The sequence below is a fragment of the Asterias rubens genome, chromosome 2, assembly GCF_902459465.1.
Source record: "Asterias rubens chromosome 2, eAstRub1.3, whole genome shotgun sequence".
Classification (NCBI taxonomy): Eukaryota; Metazoa; Echinodermata; class Asteroidea; order Forcipulatida; family Asteriidae; genus Asterias; species Asterias rubens.
Window position 1 is genome coordinate 15,452,963 of NC_047063.1, and position 16,744 is coordinate 15,469,706.

Below are 16,744 nucleotides of genomic sequence, written 5' to 3' on the forward strand. Positions count from 1 at the left end.
ATTTGATTGGAGGATTGTCCGTCACGTGATAGCAAATAAAAGTACCATTGCACGCTGAGTCACTCGCCGTGCTTTTTCGTTCCATCCGAAAAGTACCATTGCACGCTGGCACGCTGCCAGCGTGCAATGGTACTTTTCGGATGGAACGAAAAAGCTGAGTAAAAACATCACTGCGTGCGCGTGTCTTTGGTAACGCAGCAGGTGTTACTGCAAGAAGGCATAGTAAAATTACTAGCATTCGGCTTCTACAGTTGAAATTGTTTGTTTTGAAAGTTGTTTCTTTCAATCAAAATGACAAAGTTCTACTTGGATGTTATATAAAACAAATAATGAATGTTTTTCATTCGTGCAATGGTGCGAATATGTTCATTCGTTGAAAGCTGGAATGTTCCATTCAACTCGGCTCCGCCTCGTTAAATAGAACATTCCATCTTTCAACTCATGAACATATTCGCACCATTGCACTCATAAACATTCATTATGTGTATACTAACTGTCCTAACTCTTGCATTGACTAATGTGCACTTAAATCTTCAAACTTATTGTGTTTCTCTTTGGGTTTTTTTGTTTTGTTTTTTTACTGCGCCTTGAACACCCAGCAGGGTGGATACGTCCGCATTACAAGTCTTATTATTATTATTATTATTATTATTATTATTATTATTATTATTATTATTATTATTATTTCATTTTATCACAGCATGCAAAAGAAAGATCTCATTTTCCTTTGTGCCGGTAACTCCTCGAGCCGGGCTACGTCCCGTAGCCTTAGATCTCAAGGGTCTTTCTCAGGATCCTCGCTGTTCCCAAAAGCGCTGCCTTCTGTAACAGATCTACCCTCACATTTGTCCCTATTTCATCTAGATGTTTCCCCAGTGCTTTGGGAATGGTGCCAAGTGCTCCAACCACCACGGGGACTACTTTTACCTTTACCTGCCAAATCTTACGAATTATTATTATTATTATTATTATTATTATTATTATTATTATTATTATTATTATTATTATTATTATTATTATTATTATTATTATTATTATTATTATTATTATTATTATTATTATAATCAGTGTCTCTGTACAAAGTATATACTTCTATTCTAAGTACTTCTATGAGTTTCATCAAATGAGTTATATGCAAATAATTAGTACACAAATAAATATTAAACACCGATTTATTTTCCTTCATTTGCAAGCACTGGGTTGAGTAAAATTACCAAATAACAATATCAGAAACACGACATCTACATTTTGTTTCTTTTTTCTCTCATTAATAACTTGATGTAAGATGAACATTTCAATCTCTCTTCTGTTTGAATTTTTGTTTTTCAACTGAATTCAACTTGGAAAATGGTCATTTGCGTTTTTTTAAAACAGGCCAGTGATATCAGAAATGTTTTGCCTTTTATCAAAGATACATGTTTGCCATCAAATCAAATATCCAACATGTTGAGAATTTACTTAGCCATATTGTGTCCAAAACTCTAAATAGTTTGCCTACTGTAGTGAGATTTACAATTCATTAAAAATGTAACATCCTGGAAGTTATATTTCTAGACCAAGGAGGTCATTAGACACTTTCAAGGTTTTTAATTTTGTAACATTACACTCCACCAATTATTTTTCACTAAAATTCACCATGTTTTATCCCTTTTTGCACTTTTGTTTCTCTAAAAAAACACTCAATTTTCCTTAAGACTATTTCTTACTAACACAGATTGTGCACCGTTTATCTAAAAACTAACCTTTTTTGTTCTGCACTTAATGGTTTGTCTCCCTTTATGGAGTGATTTTACCTCTTTGGATTTTATTTGTTTGTTGAGTTTAACATTTATTTTTCACAGGAAGCACTGGCTTCTTCGATCTAAGTGCCGTTTGAAAATCTCTCTTAGAGACTCAGTTTAAAAGCTTAAAAACACCAGTATAAAGCACTATATAAATGCACTTACATGTATGATTATTAGGTGGTATTTTGTGTCAGACGATCGACTTTCAATTTCTGCAGTACTCTCATTCCTTTTGAGGATATTTCACATTTTAAAATTTTATTAAATTAAATTTTCTATGAAGGTTGTACTAAACGAAACCAAACTTTACATTTTCTGATTTAATTTTTGTCTTCTCTTTTTTCTGCATTACTTTCATTCCTTTTGAGGATATTCAAACTTTTAAAATTTTATTCAATTAAATTTTCTCTTAAGGTTGTACTAAATGAAACTAAACTATACATTTTCTGTTTTAATTTGTTAAAAGGTTGGTGCTGTTAAATACAAATTTGTACACTAAATTCTTTGTAATTTTACCACAATTTACATTTAGCTTTAGCTGCAAGTGCCATTTTATTATACAACAAACCATTTCAAATCAAATCAAATCAAACGCACCAAGTAAGACAAAATTCAACCAAAGAGTTCTTGTTCTGAAATATCCTTCTCTGATCTGTAAGTTGTAATTTTCACTGTACTCTGTGATTCTCCTGAGATTCCGTTTTTATTGGTTTTTATATTTAAATTGTTAAACATCTCAGCCTGTTCTTTGGTGATTATCTGACATCAAGTGAAGAGGAGAGATTGTACGATGAGATCAGAGACATGGAAGCACTGAGGGAGGTAAGAAGAATTATGTCTTAATTAATTAAATATGTAATTAATTTGTTCGTTTGTTCGTTCGTTTGTTTGTTCGTTCGTTCGTTCGTTCGTTCGTTTGTTCGTTTGTTCGTTTGTTCGTTTGTTCATTTGTTCGTTCGTTCGTTCGTTCATTTCGTACAAAACTGAAAAATGAGGCATAACAAGACGAAAAAGATGCGTTAAAAAACTTAACAGACGAAAATATGAATTAGGAAACTGCAATACAGGGGTACATAAATACATCTACAAAAGATGACGACTAAATAGAAATATAACAATGACAGGTCATCATAGCTCAACTACAGGCGTTTGTGAGACCCCTTACAACTCTCAGAAATAGTGAAATGGCATTACAAGTGAATAAAACTGAACTTCAGCCATGAGTTGCAGTAGATTTTTCTGTCTCCTGTTTGCAATCCTGTATTGATAGGCTTCAATACTTGTATTTTTTGGGGGGTTGAACAGTCCCCTTTTCGCAATGAAGAGAATATTTGTTGGATCTCACGGTTAGATTTTTGCATGATGGAAGAAGCTTCTGTGTATTCATAAATCCCATGCATAGTATTTCATATACACGCACTTTCTGATTTCACATTTTTTTGCCCTTAAGAAAAATAAATAAAGGCGGTGATTGAATAGCCTTAAAGGTTTATTAATGCCTACACGTAGGTCAGCCCTCGTACTAGAACTAAAAATCTTCAAATATCATACCTGAAACCCCATTCATGCATTCAGCTTTTTAAAACATTTTTTTCTTCAATAACATTCTTTGTTTCCTTCCTCAGTCCATAGAGAAGTATTTAGAGGAGTACAACCTGATGAGCAAGGCACCCATGGATCTAGTCATGTTCCAATTTGCCATTGAACACATCTCTAGAATCAGCCGTGTCCTCAAGCAACCGAATGGTCATGCACTACTAGTGGGTAAGTTATTCAAGCTAGTCATCTACAGCACAAAAATTAGCACAAGAAAGTTTTCTTACTAGAAAACACTCACCGGTAACTAGTATCACCTATTTATTTATTTTTATCAGAGTAGTGATAACTATAGATTAGTAGTTATATTTATGATTATTCTCCGTCATCTAGGTAACTATTATATTGAAAATTGTTATAAACTGCACAACTGGACTTACTATTTTGTGACTGACGACAGTTTCACAACCTATCTTGGGTGCATCGTCAGTCCGGCTGATGTTCTAGCGGCAAAAGGTTGGTGACCTGTTTCGGGGTCACTGAACCGTGCAGACGTCAAGGGATCTTCTTAACATGTATATGCCCCCGCCAAGTTATGGCGCGGACCCCCTCCTCTGTTTAGCGATGGTCCCTCTCTCTTTACGTAGATCGCCTCTTTCACCCCTCTTTCAAACCATCTTGCCTCTCTGTCCAAGATGACAACACCCTCACTAAATGAGGGGTTTGAAGTAATTAGGTGCGTAAAGACAGCGGAGTCTCCACAACCAGAGCTAGCCCGTCTGTGTTGGTACATACGCTTAGCAAATATCTGTTTAGTTTCCCCTATGTACAGCTCTTTACATCCACGATCTTTACATTGGATACCATAGACAATGTTCTGTGAAAAAAATTACAGGCATATTACTCTGGTGGCATTCAAACCCATGACCTATCCTCTTGTTATTGTTTCTAGGCATTGGAGGTAGTGGTCGTCAGAGTGCAGCCAGGCTAGCAGCCTTCATTGCTGTTTATGATCTCTTCTCTATTGAAATTACCAAGAATTACACAGTAGCTGATTGGAAGGATGACCTGAGGAGATTGCTAAGGAAAGCTGGGGATGAAGGAGCTTCAGTCGTCTTCTTGTTTGGGGACCATCAGATTAAAGTACGCTTCAATCCGTAACAGATATACTTATAAATGTTTTAGGTAGAGTGCCGGCACGTTAATCCGGAGGTCGTTGGTTCGAATCCCACTCTAGTAAATTTTTTGTTCAACCCCAAAAATCATTTACAAATTTACCCAGTCAGTTTCCCTTGTGGTTTATATTGATATCTGAATCGAAAAGTCGCATCCCCTTAAGGTGGTCCCCTATGTAGCTGCCGCTTCCCAGGTTGTATCGTAATTTGGGTGTGATCCCTGGCTACACGGCAGTTAACGGTTGTATGGCTTCTGACTGGCACCCCTGAACAATGATATTGACAAAATAGGGACACCGCCAATATAGGGCTACATAGCTCAGTTGGTAGAGCGCCGGCACGTTAATCCGGAGGTCGTTGGTTCGAATCCCACTCTAGTCAATAAATGTTTTAGTACAACTCTAATAAAAGGGAAAAAGTCTTACTGAGTCTCACTGTTTTATTCGCCTCACTAGATATTATTTAAAGACGGGATCCAAGGTCAAGTTCAGTTTTGTGATTCACTTATTTTCCAATTGATAGAGTCCTAATGAATATGGTGACAAAATGTTAAAATGTTTGAAACCCTTCAAATGAAACATTTGTCAAAATCCAAAAACTGTAGATAGCGTCACTTTTAAGATTATACAGTCTGTGCATTTTTTTCTACAAAGAATTGTCACTTCATTCTGGAATTTTGATGATATCTAATTCGACCTTTTGACTGGCACACAAATTCCTCTTTGGAATTTACAGACCTTTATGTTTAGGCTGTCCAATGAGATCTTGTCCAATGAGTATCTTATACATTGACATCTTACACCATTTTAACACAAGATTAGAGACTTTTTTCTCCAATTTATCTACTTGGAAATGGATGCATCACAAAACTTAATTTGATCTTTGAGCCCAAAGAGTATACTGCTCAAATATAATATTTACAATACTTCAGCGTAGTATGACCAACTGTGAACGGGGTGTAGACTTTGTCTAATTATCTGTGACCCCAATTTAAACAGACAACTTACTTTTGTATGTGGATTTTTGTATCTTCTTTTCAGGATGAATCTTTCCTTGAGGACATCAACATGATTCTAAATACCGGAGACATTCCAAACCTCTTTGAGAATGAAGACAGACTGGAAATCATTGAGAAGGTAAACTGTCAGCCAAATTCAACAAATTTCTAAAGCGTTTTTGTTCTTTAAAGGGGTTTGATGCTGCAAAATTTTAGATGAGCTGTCAACTTTTATAGTTTATGCACCTATGGCTCATTTCATGAGCTATCCTTAGGTTCACATAGTTTTACTCTTATGAGATGTTTCCGTAAAGCTTTTTTGCTGAAAATATTGCTTGGTAAATTTCTTTGTTTCCTAACTTGTAGTTGGTTGTCCCCATAACATGAGTCTTTCTCTTTCTTGCTTAAGTGCTTTGCATCCTTTGGTAATTTGGCATCAAATAAATCCAGCTATTATAATTCAGTGGGGTACCAGTAGCAACAACTTAAACGGAATGTCAGCTGATGACCTATACCTGCTAAGTAAGGTTTTTTCTGTGCTTAGCAAGCTTGTGTGCTTACAGGCTTTAAGGCATTGGGACCGGGTAAAATTATATGATCCCATTCCATTATCTTCCAGATGCAACAGCTTGCCATCTCAGAGAATGCCAAGGTTGAGATGACTCCACTCAACATGTACAATAAGTTTGTTGGGAGGGTTCGGCGTAACCTTCACATGGTCCTTGCCTTCAGTCCCATTGGTGATGCATTCAGGAATCGCATTCGTATGTTCCCATCACTCATTAACTGCTGTACAATCGACTGGTTTAAGGTAAATGTCACTGTAACATGAGATTTTAAAACATTTATATTTTTGTTTATCCATCCTTCTTGCTGTTCACTGATAAGAAAAACTGCGTGCAACATGATACTCTCCAATATAGAAGAAGTTTGAAAATCACCACAAATATCATAAACTTACAACAGACATATACAAATGATGCACAAGAAACACCATGATTGCACAACAATTTGACTCCCAAGGGGATGTAATAGAAAAGGATAATGTAATGTTTTAATGTCTTTGGATCTTTCATTGCTAGGCGTGGCCTGAAGATGCCCTAGAGATGGTTGCTCACAAGTTCCTGGACGATGTTGAGATGTCAGACCAGGTACGAGCGGAGACGGTGGTCATGTGCAAACACTTCCATGAAAGCGTCAGAGCTATGTCCGATCTGTAAGTACATTCAAATATGCAAGTGTTTTCCAAATATTATTGTTTCCATGATGGAATTCTTGCGATATGAATATGCCATATCCGCTGGACTGGTCAAAGTACATGTACATAACACCATTTCTGTCTTAGCCCATGTAGTGCTTAGAGCTGCACTACAATACTCGTTTCATTGTTTACTGCCTTACAAAAATAAACAAACCAGAACAGACTGTTGACTCATTGTTTTCCCTTCCCATTTAAAGACAAACCACAGGATTGGTCATTATCACATTTATAAAATTTCAAGAAAGATTCATTTCAATTTCAATACTCGATAATAAAAAAAATACCTTGGACCCGTCCTCCAGAGAAATATATCCATTTGAAATACATTCGGGTCTAGAAAAAAAAACATTTTTCTACCCCTAAAAATACTGTTCCTGCAACAATAGAAATAAGCCTGATATAAAAAGACCAACCTACTGTCTATTGAAAACTGAAATGAGGGAACTTTTTTGTTCTCATCCAAAAACCATAAGCCTTTTTGAGGTATGGCGGACGTGATATATAGGAGTGTATACTGTTTGGTTTGGGTGTATACACACAAATTTACCCAAACCTTACAAGTGTTGTAGCATTGTGTCCGCCATATCTCAAAAAGGCTTATTGATTTACCTTTCCTTAAAGCATTTGATTCTTCTCTTTTCATCTTTCAGGTTTTTCTCAGCACTGAGAAGGAGAAACTACGTGACTCCCACCTCCTACCTGGAACTGATTAAGACCTTTAAGAATCTGTTGAATAGAAAACGCATGGAGATTATGACTCTGAGGAATCGCTACGTAGTGGGACTGGAGAAACTAGACTTCGCTTCCTCTCAGGTCAGTATAGAGTGGTTAGGGTCAAATATTGCACTGGGTGCTAGGTTCAGGTAGAAGTGAGAAGGCTGCCTTGTCATTCCATCGGTTTTATTGACACCTTGATTGTGTTAAGGAAAATCTTTGGCTAATCTAAGATTAGTTGAAGTGGTCCAGGTGAAAGTTGGGGTTAGGGTGCGATAGTAGAGCTGTAACATGCATTTGAAATTACCCTTTACTTTGAGGCCTCACTTTGCCAACAAATGACAAAATCTTTTGGACGTGCATTACTTATAAAGTAGATTTTTGTATGTTTTTTTTTAAATATTCAATGCTAAGTTGCAAAGTTAACACAATTTTATCCAACCCAACCCATCCCCTTTTTTTTTTGCTTTTTGAAGTGGTTTGAGACGTCTGCCAGGTGTGATAAAGCACTATATATGAACTGCAAATTATTATAATTAAAGGCTTAAGCAAGAATTGAACATAAATTATTGGAGGGTTCTCTGTTATTATGACACTAACAGATCTCTGTAATGCAAGAGGAGTTGACAGCCCTTCAGCCTCAGCTGATTCAGACTCGTAAGGAGACTCAAGAACTGATTGAGATCATCAAGAAGGAAACCTCAGAGGTGGATGAGAAGAGGAAAGTAGTCGCTGTTGATGAAGCCATTTCTAATGCGGCTGCAGAGGAGGCTAAAGCTATCAAGGTAATCAGGGGTGGATTTCATAAAGAGTTAAGACTAGTCTTATCTCCAGTTAGGTCTAGTTATTTGTCATTAGGATGAATAACTCGTCCTAAGGATTACGATCCCGGCCATATACTGTTGGGCCCCCCTGCCCCCCTTTCAATGTTGGTTCTGATTGCACACGGTCTTCTTTGTTCCAGTAAACATTGAGGACGGGGACGGGGGAGAGAACGATTGTTATCAGTGGGAAGTGTACAGGGAATGGTTTTATGTAACGTTAGGAATGGGTGGCCCAAGCATTTTGGCCGGGAGTCGGGATTGTAACCTTAAGTTTGTAATAACTCCTAAAGAGTCATAGGACTAGCCCTAAGTTAGCAATACATGTACCCCTTTGTGAAATTGTCCCCAGGTCATATCTGCGCAGTGCAGAAGCTTGTAATGGCATGTCAGTGGCGACTGCAACAACTACATATATTATGGTATTAATTACCAATTTTGTACTCTGTTTTTATCAGGCATGACATTCTTCCTACTTTAGTCTGATTTCCAATTTTTTTGTCCTTGAAAGTATGAGAAAAATTGTGATTTAATAGCTCAGAAAATCTATTAATGTACATGTAGGTCATCCCTTCACAATAAAATGTTCCTACTATTTTTCAAAGAACTAAATATCATGCCTGCTTTATATTGAAAAATCTTTGCTCAAGCTTTTCTGTTTTTCTCCTGCAATTTGATGTTTGCCAGGCTGACTGTGAGAAGAATCTTGAGATTGCGATGCCTGCGCTGAATGCAGCCATCAAAGCTCTGGATACATTGAAGCAACAGGATATATCTATTATGAGGACCATGCAGAATCCACCCCAAGGAGTCAAGCTCGTCATGGAGGCCATCTGTATTATGAAGGTACGATCTTAGACCTTTCTCAAACCTTGGCTTGGGCTTTGTCTCTGGCTTAGGCTCCGCGCGCTGCATACACTGTGGAAACCCAGCGAGTATGAACCGGCCTTCAGGGCTGTACATGTACATTGGAGAAGCATGTATTTTGCACACAGTAGTTCGAAAATTAGGAGCCTGGGGTTTGAAAAAGGCCTGTTGCGCTTAATTGGCAGCTACAGCTATGGCTATGGCTAGATTGATGCGTCATCATGCGTTGAAGTATACAAAGTCCTTATAAACACACATAATAATAGTCTTAGCTGTAGCCATAGCTGCCAAATTGAATACGGTCTACATGTACATGTACCTTCAGAAATTACAAATACTTTCATATATTTTTTAATAAAAAGGGAAATAAAATATAATTGTTTTGTGGGAGAGTTAAAACACATTGTATAACCAACCTCAAATTCAGTGGTCACAATTTTGTGAGAACACCAAAAGCAGTTCTGTCTGGTATGTTGTGAGCTTGCACATGACAGACTTACTTACATTGCAGCATTTTTCACAGTATTGGTGCGAACTTTATAATCAATTTGGGGTTGAACATATAAAAATGGAATTGAGTGGGATTTGAATTTGTAACCTCAGGATTAACGTGCAGGGGCTATACCAACTAATCAAAAGTAATTCAATTTCTTGTTGACAATGAATGAAATTATGTGTCCAGACGCTTTAAAAAAAAATAAAAAATTAGTTTACACATCATTTCATCCGTGCCATAACATTGTATTTTTTTTTTTTTCTCTTAGAATATTAAACCAGATAAGAAGACAAATGACCAAGGGAAAATCGTTGAGGAATACTGGCCTGCCGCAAAAAAGGTAATGTTTTAGATTAAACAATTATTTGACTGCATTTGCATGGAGCATTGATTTACATTTTGTTTTCCTTCTATACATACTATCTGAGAGCTTCTGATACAAAATCAGCCATACATTATGCTAATGTGTGACCTGGTAATGCCTTGTAGCAATGACCATCATGAATACTCCCAGTTTATCTTTACTTAACTTTTTTTTTAATTCCTGTGTATTGCTTATTGCCTCTGGGCTCTTGTGTTTATTGTAATTTGTTGTTTTTAACATTTTGAATATTCTCAATTTTCTTTTTAAAACACTGTTTTTCGTTGAATCCACCTGTTGACGTTTTTAATGTGATAATAATGAACAGAAATGAAATATGTATATTTTAAAACTTATCTTGAGGCTACTGGTTGTAACATCTTTGTGAGATTCATTTTGACAGGAACTGTAAGATTTCTACTTCCTGTTAACTTTTCTAAAATCAGAGATACTAGTTGCAAAGTAATGCATTATTTTCTTCTTTTTGTTTTCCGAAAACGGAAAACTATTCTCCCAAACCTGCGTAGTTACTTCCGAGTTTCAAGGATCTCGAACATCTACTTTGAACCACTTAACAAAACGCCTTCTATATATTTTCTTTGAGAAGTCAACCTCGATCCACCAAGTGAAAGAAGTAGTCCTAGCCGACTTCTTACCTTCCGCCCAGGTAGTTGTTAATAAGCAGGGAAGTTCTTTCCAGAACTAAGTAGTCTCCCGAATTTCCGCAGCTGTAGAATATAAAGCAAGACAAGTTCTCTATAAGCCAAATCTACACGGTAGATACACACATGGTGTTACTGCAAACCAAGTATACATTAATAACTCACCTGGCAATACCTCAACTAAAATACAACATCCTCCAATCCATTAATAAAAGCAAACATTTTAATTAATCTAGTGAGGTTTGTGATATTCACCAATAAACCTTTCTGGGGGAACGTGAAAGCACATACGTGAAAAACTCACAAACATATGTATTCTCAAGCCCTAATTCTTTCAAGGATTTATATATCTTAAAAAATCAGAACTTTAAATCTTGATTTATTTTTTGTTGCATTCCATATCAGATGCTTGGAGACTTGAAGTTCTTGGAATCTCTCAAGGAGTATGACAAGGATAACATTCCAGCCCAGCTGATGAAGAAGATCCGAGATAACTACATCCCTAATCCTGACTTTGATCCTACGACTATCCGCAAGGTGTCCTCGGCCTGTGAGGGACTGTGTAGCTGGGTCAGAGCCATCGAGGTGTATGATAGAATCGCAAAGGTAATATTTCATATTGGTTAACAGGAAGAAAATCATTCAATAATAATCCACAAGGGAAACTGACTGGGTATATTTTAAATGATTTGAGTTTGAACGGAGAAAAAAATAACTAGAGCAGGATTTGAACCAACGACCTCCGGTATAACGTGCCTGTGCTCTACCAACTGGGCTATCTATGTAGCCCTATATTGGCGGTCTCCCTATAGTTTCAATAATCAGGGATATGTTTAGCGTCCCCGCCCGCTTCCTTTTTAGAGGCCACCTCCTTTTTAATGTTTTTTTATATGCACACTTTTTTAAATTTTTTTATTTTTATTTTATTTTTTTATGAAAAAAAGGATTACAATCTGAATGTCTTTTCCAATGTATCATTTATGTATTGTGTGTTTGAGCAGTAGAAAAAACAACGGTGATTTGACATTTTAAAAAGAAGGGCACCCATCTTGGAACAAAAAAAACAATTTAAAAAAAAAGCCCCTCCTCCTTCCTTTTTTTGAGAAACCTGGACGCTAAACATGTTTCTTTTTTTACTCGGCGTTAAGCCTAGAGCTGCCAACTCTTCCTGATTCTGCAGAAAATTTCCTGAAGAACAAATTTGAAAATCTCCCTGGGTGTAAAAATTTGTTCCCTATTATGTTAAGTGTCTCTTCCCCTCAGCTATGGAATAAACTCCCAACTCAAGTGAGACATTCAACCAGTCTCACAGCTTCTCTCTTCTGTTCCTTTTCTAGTGCTTTTCATCCTCTGGTAAAAAAAACTTTTGATTGATTGATTGATTGTTTGTTTCAACCACTATTCCCTGATTATCCTTGAAGTCAGTTCCTAGCAAAAACCAAGGCAAACTTCATGAATCACTTAAGTCAAAGTTAAAAACGTCTGTCTTACCAACCAAAAGAAACTATGATATAAATGTAAAAAGTGTAACAACAACAAAATATTAAAAGTGCAAAATATTCCCTTCTTTTCAGATTGTAGCCCCCAAGAAGTCTCGTCTGAAGGAAGCTGAATCCAAGCTAGGTGAGCAGATGTTGAAACTGAATGAGAAGCGAGCCGTCTTGAAGGAATACACTGATAAGTTACAGGGACTCAACGACAAATTGGAGAAGAGGAATAAGGAGAAGAAGGTTGGTAGGATTGGGAAAGTTGTCAGGCAATTCCCAAGAAGAAGAAAAACGATTACATGTTAGCTTTGGGAGGACAGTGAGACAGTTTTAGAGAAATACAATTTGCATGCGGTTAAGTTGGCTGCCTGTAAAACTTTGCTCTTTGTGACGTGGCCTTTATGATCAAGGCACAGTGTGCTAGATCTTGTTTCATTGTGAAGTCCTTAAAAAAAGTAGTATTCTCTGTGCCGCCTCCAAAACTTTCACAAACTGTTGAGGTCCATCCTAAAACAAACCAATTAGCTTGGAATCTCATCATGCTGCGAAGTGGCATGTAACCTGGGTCTAATGTCTTAGAGCTGCTTAGAAAATATTGCTTAACAGTTTCATGATAGTTGGCTGATACCTCATTCTGGTAAGTGTAAATGTTGTTGTGCTAAGCTACTTTTTCTGTTTAAACATCCCTATGAGTTTGGGCCCCGTTTCTGCCTGGGAAAGATTCTGCGCTCAGACGTATTAAAGATGTGTTTTCTTGTGATATTTCTTTGATCAGCAACTTGAAGATAACATTGAGATGACGAGATTGAAGTTGATCCGAGCTGAGAAACTCATCTCTGGTTTGGGAGGAGAGAAAGACAGATGGATGCAGGTGATGTAATATCAACAACGCTCGGTTTATGCATCACAATATACTTCAGCGAAGTTGTGTGACAAAGCATTGTTGTGTTGTGTTGTTGTGTTGTGTTCAAAGTGGTTAAGGATCCAGCCATTTTTTTTCTTTTTAAAATTAGTGTTGGGTAATATTTATTTGGAGAAATCATTTTCACTGAACATGGAAAAAACCAATGATGTTTTTGTACTTTGGTTCTCTTGATTTTATTTTATTTTATAATCACATGATACAATGCAAGAAGCACTGCTGTTTATGCTTTTCATCATTGGGGTGAAAGAAAATTTTCTTCATTTTACGAACAAAATTATGTGAAGGTGTACATTATAAGTTATACTCTCTACTTTGCAATGAAAATTAGTAGAACTTACAAGTGTACAGTTTAGTCACAATGGAAATTGTGTGTAGAAAAAACTACAATTGTTGCATAATTTGTTGTGTGTACAATTTTATAAAAAGTTCGGTGTCAACTTTATTGCCCATGCATCATATATTCATCAACAATTTAATGTATATAGGATTTGAGGCATTGCATGGTGAGGTATCAATATATATTTGGTTTGCGGTAACACCATGTGTGTATCTACTTGCCAGGTAGAGTTGTTCTTAGGGAACTGTCTTGCTTTATTCTACTGCCGTGGAGTAGATAATCAGAGGGTCGGGAGACTTCTCAGTTCTGAAAAGAACTGTCCTGCTTTTTAACTATTACCAGGGCGGATGGTATAGAAATTAGACTGGACTACTACTTTAGCTTATAGGATCGTAATTAACTGTACTGCCGCGGAGTCAGTTCTGAAATTGGTCTCAACGTTTCGACTAGCTTGCTCTAGTCATCGTCAGCAAGACAGTTCCCTTAGAAAACTCTACCTGTCAAGTAGATACACACATGGTGTTACCGCAAACCAAATATATAACAATTTAATGGTTCAAGCAAAATGGTTATTGATTTAATGATTGTGTTTTGATTATGCAGCTAGCTCAGGAACTTGGTGAAACCTTTACTAACATCGTTGGTGATGTGCTGATATCAGCAGGAGTGGTGGCTTACCTTGGGATATTTACTCTATCATTTAGACAGGTTAGTTCATCCCTCCCCTCCTTACGCATTGTTCATCAACCAAGTTTTAAAAATGGAACCAAGTATGTCCTGAGTCAGTTAAAGTGCTGATACTCCTTTTGTTCAAATCCTTGATGTTAATGTGCAGACACGCTCATGTTTGTACATACACTCTGTGGACATTGTTATCTTGGAGTTTAACAACAAAAAGTCATTCTTCCTATTTCCTTTGGTATTTGTTGATGTACTTAAATTTGAGACAAAACTACATAATTATAAGAAAATCTTCCCTTTAAAAAACAATATATCTCTTTTTCTTTATAACCTTTTTCATATAGATGTTATTTATAAATTAAAGAAAATAGAATTAGCTGTTGCAAACTGCTTACCGACAAAAAACAACCTATGGTATAAATGCAAAATTTAGTATCGGCATAGCAGAGTCTTTTTTGAAGGATAAATGAAACAATAACAAGAGCAGTCAATTGGAAAGAGATGACATAGATGAAAGCAGAGCAGACACAATTTTACTGAGTATTTTGTTTTTACACAACTTGTAATATTTCTCTTTTAGAAGTAGAGGTGTTGGCTTTGAAAAGATCGATTTTGCTGTTCTCAACAGTTTGACCATTGTGTCTTCATCTAAAAATGATTTTATTTAGACTATTATTTATTTTCTTTCCATCAGGAATGCTTGAAGGACTGGTATAGACTGTGTAAAGAGAAAGACATACCTGTGTCAGATGTGTTCTCACTCTCTGCCACCCTTGGTGATCCTGTCAAGATAAGGGATTGGCAACTAGCTGGCTTACCAGTCGATAAGTAAGTCAATTGTTATATCAAAAATAATAATAACTAGTTTTTTATAAAGCACTTTTCATTATTTATTTTACTTTTCATTCATTATTTCCAGACAGGTTTTTTAAGAATGTGACCCATTTATCGAACACATGTAAGGGTTAACAAGGTGCTACGGGGCATTGAGCAGCCACAGCCAGGAACACAGAAAAAAACCTTCTCTTAGCAAAACAAAACTGAGAAAAAGGGGGTCAATACTTGAGTTGTTTGTTGAGTACATCGACACATTTTCTTTCAGTGCTAATATTAACCCCATGTAAGTGTTACTGGGGGTTTTTCAACGTGCATTACACAACACATCGAAGTAACGTCTGTAAGTCCCATCTGAAGCAATTATGGTCAAGTGTCTTACTTAAGGACACAAGTGTCAAAACCGGGATTCAAACCCACATTCTGCTGATCAGAAACACCAGAGCTTGAGCCCAGTGTGCTTGACCGCTCGGTCTCACATGCTCCCCATTACAAACTCTCATTCCCGACCCACATTGAAAAAAGAAGCTCAGTTCAAGATGCTTCACTTCATAGTGATGTACCAAAATCTCCAATTTTATTTGTATTCTGTTTGCAGTTTTTCTACAGACAATGCTCTAATAGTGACCAATGCCAACCGCTGGCCACTCATGATTGACCCTCAGGGTCAGGCCAACAAGTGGGTCAAGAACATGGAGAAACCCAACAAGCTACAGGTCATTAAACTCTCTGACCCCAACTACTGCCGCTCTCTGGAGAACTGCATTCAGGTTGGAAAACATTTACTTCTTGTTTCTTTCTTCTTTTTTTGCTATGGTTTATTGTTGTTTAAAGCAATCGCACAACAGTAAACAGTATTGTCCAAAGGTCCACACTTTGTATATCACAACTTATATATCAAATAACAAACCTGTGAAAAATTAGGCTCAATTGGTCATCGGAGTCGGGAGAAAATATTGGTAAAACCCACCCTTGTTTCCCCACAACTCGCCCTGCATGACATGTGTTTAAAATAAATCTGTTATTCTCGAAATCGAGAATTGATAATAGTTCTCAAAAAGTAAAGCATTTCATGGAATAACATTTCAAGGGAAGTCTTTCACCATTACCCTCAGTAAACCCTGTAAGTTATTTGTAAATCTGTGAACTTTTAATTTTTGTTCTGTTCAGAAAGTGTCCAATGGCTGCAAAGTATACAACCAAAATTGCCTTGGCTCTCGTGATTAAAAATACAAAACAAATTATGATTACAAGCTTTTTTTATAGAAAAAAAGAGTTTTTATACTGTCTTAAAAAGGGTGTTTACATTTTATATTTGTCTGTGCTCTCATTTTCTTGTCTGTATCTTCTTCCACATGTAGTTTGGTCAGCCATGTCTTCTGGAGAATGTAGGAGAGGAATTAGACCCTATACTAGAACCTCTACTTCTCAGACAAACCTTCAAACAGGTATGGTACAAATAACTTCTTCTTCATTCCTCAACTGTGACAGTAGATCATTTTTTAAAGTTTTTTTTTAGTAATAAAGCAAATGGATTTGCAAAAGTTTATTGCATTGTTTCTTTCAGGAGTGGACAAAAAGTAAAGAGAGTGGAGTGAAGTTTTAGATGGAGGAGGAAAACAAATTCCTGAAAATTGTCAAAACCACATAAGGAAGAAATTATACCCTTTTCACTTTCGCTTAAATACTACAGTGGTGTCTTAGATATCAGGGTCCATTTCCTGGCCATAATTTAAATCTTATTTGTAAGCATCTATTATTAAATCTCATCAGATTAACATTCCATGGCCGCAATAATATTTGTTG

General features: G+C 36.6%; 1 protein-coding gene across 1 annotated transcript in view; it reads left to right on the forward strand.

Moving 5' to 3' along the window:
* Positions 1-16,744, forward strand: part of LOC117302717 (dynein heavy chain 3, axonemal-like) — an 89,931-nt gene that overhangs the window by 46,319 nt on the left and 26,868 nt on the right. Inside the window, exons 37-53 of the mRNA XM_033786722.1 lie at positions 2,525-2,606; positions 3,410-3,548; positions 4,273-4,463; positions 5,536-5,631; positions 6,112-6,303; positions 6,575-6,708; positions 7,404-7,566; positions 8,070-8,252; positions 8,976-9,134; positions 9,920-9,991; positions 11,080-11,280; positions 12,249-12,404; positions 12,937-13,032; positions 14,027-14,131; positions 14,799-14,932; positions 15,537-15,708; positions 16,300-16,386. Coding sequence (XP_033642613.1) covers positions 2,525-2,606; positions 3,410-3,548; positions 4,273-4,463; positions 5,536-5,631; positions 6,112-6,303; positions 6,575-6,708; positions 7,404-7,566; positions 8,070-8,252; positions 8,976-9,134; positions 9,920-9,991; positions 11,080-11,280; positions 12,249-12,404; positions 12,937-13,032; positions 14,027-14,131; positions 14,799-14,932; positions 15,537-15,708; positions 16,300-16,386 — 2,362 coding nt within the window. The remainder of the gene's footprint in view (positions 1-2,524; positions 2,607-3,409; positions 3,549-4,272; positions 4,464-5,535; positions 5,632-6,111; positions 6,304-6,574; positions 6,709-7,403; positions 7,567-8,069; positions 8,253-8,975; positions 9,135-9,919; positions 9,992-11,079; positions 11,281-12,248; positions 12,405-12,936; positions 13,033-14,026; positions 14,132-14,798; positions 14,933-15,536; positions 15,709-16,299; positions 16,387-16,744) is intronic.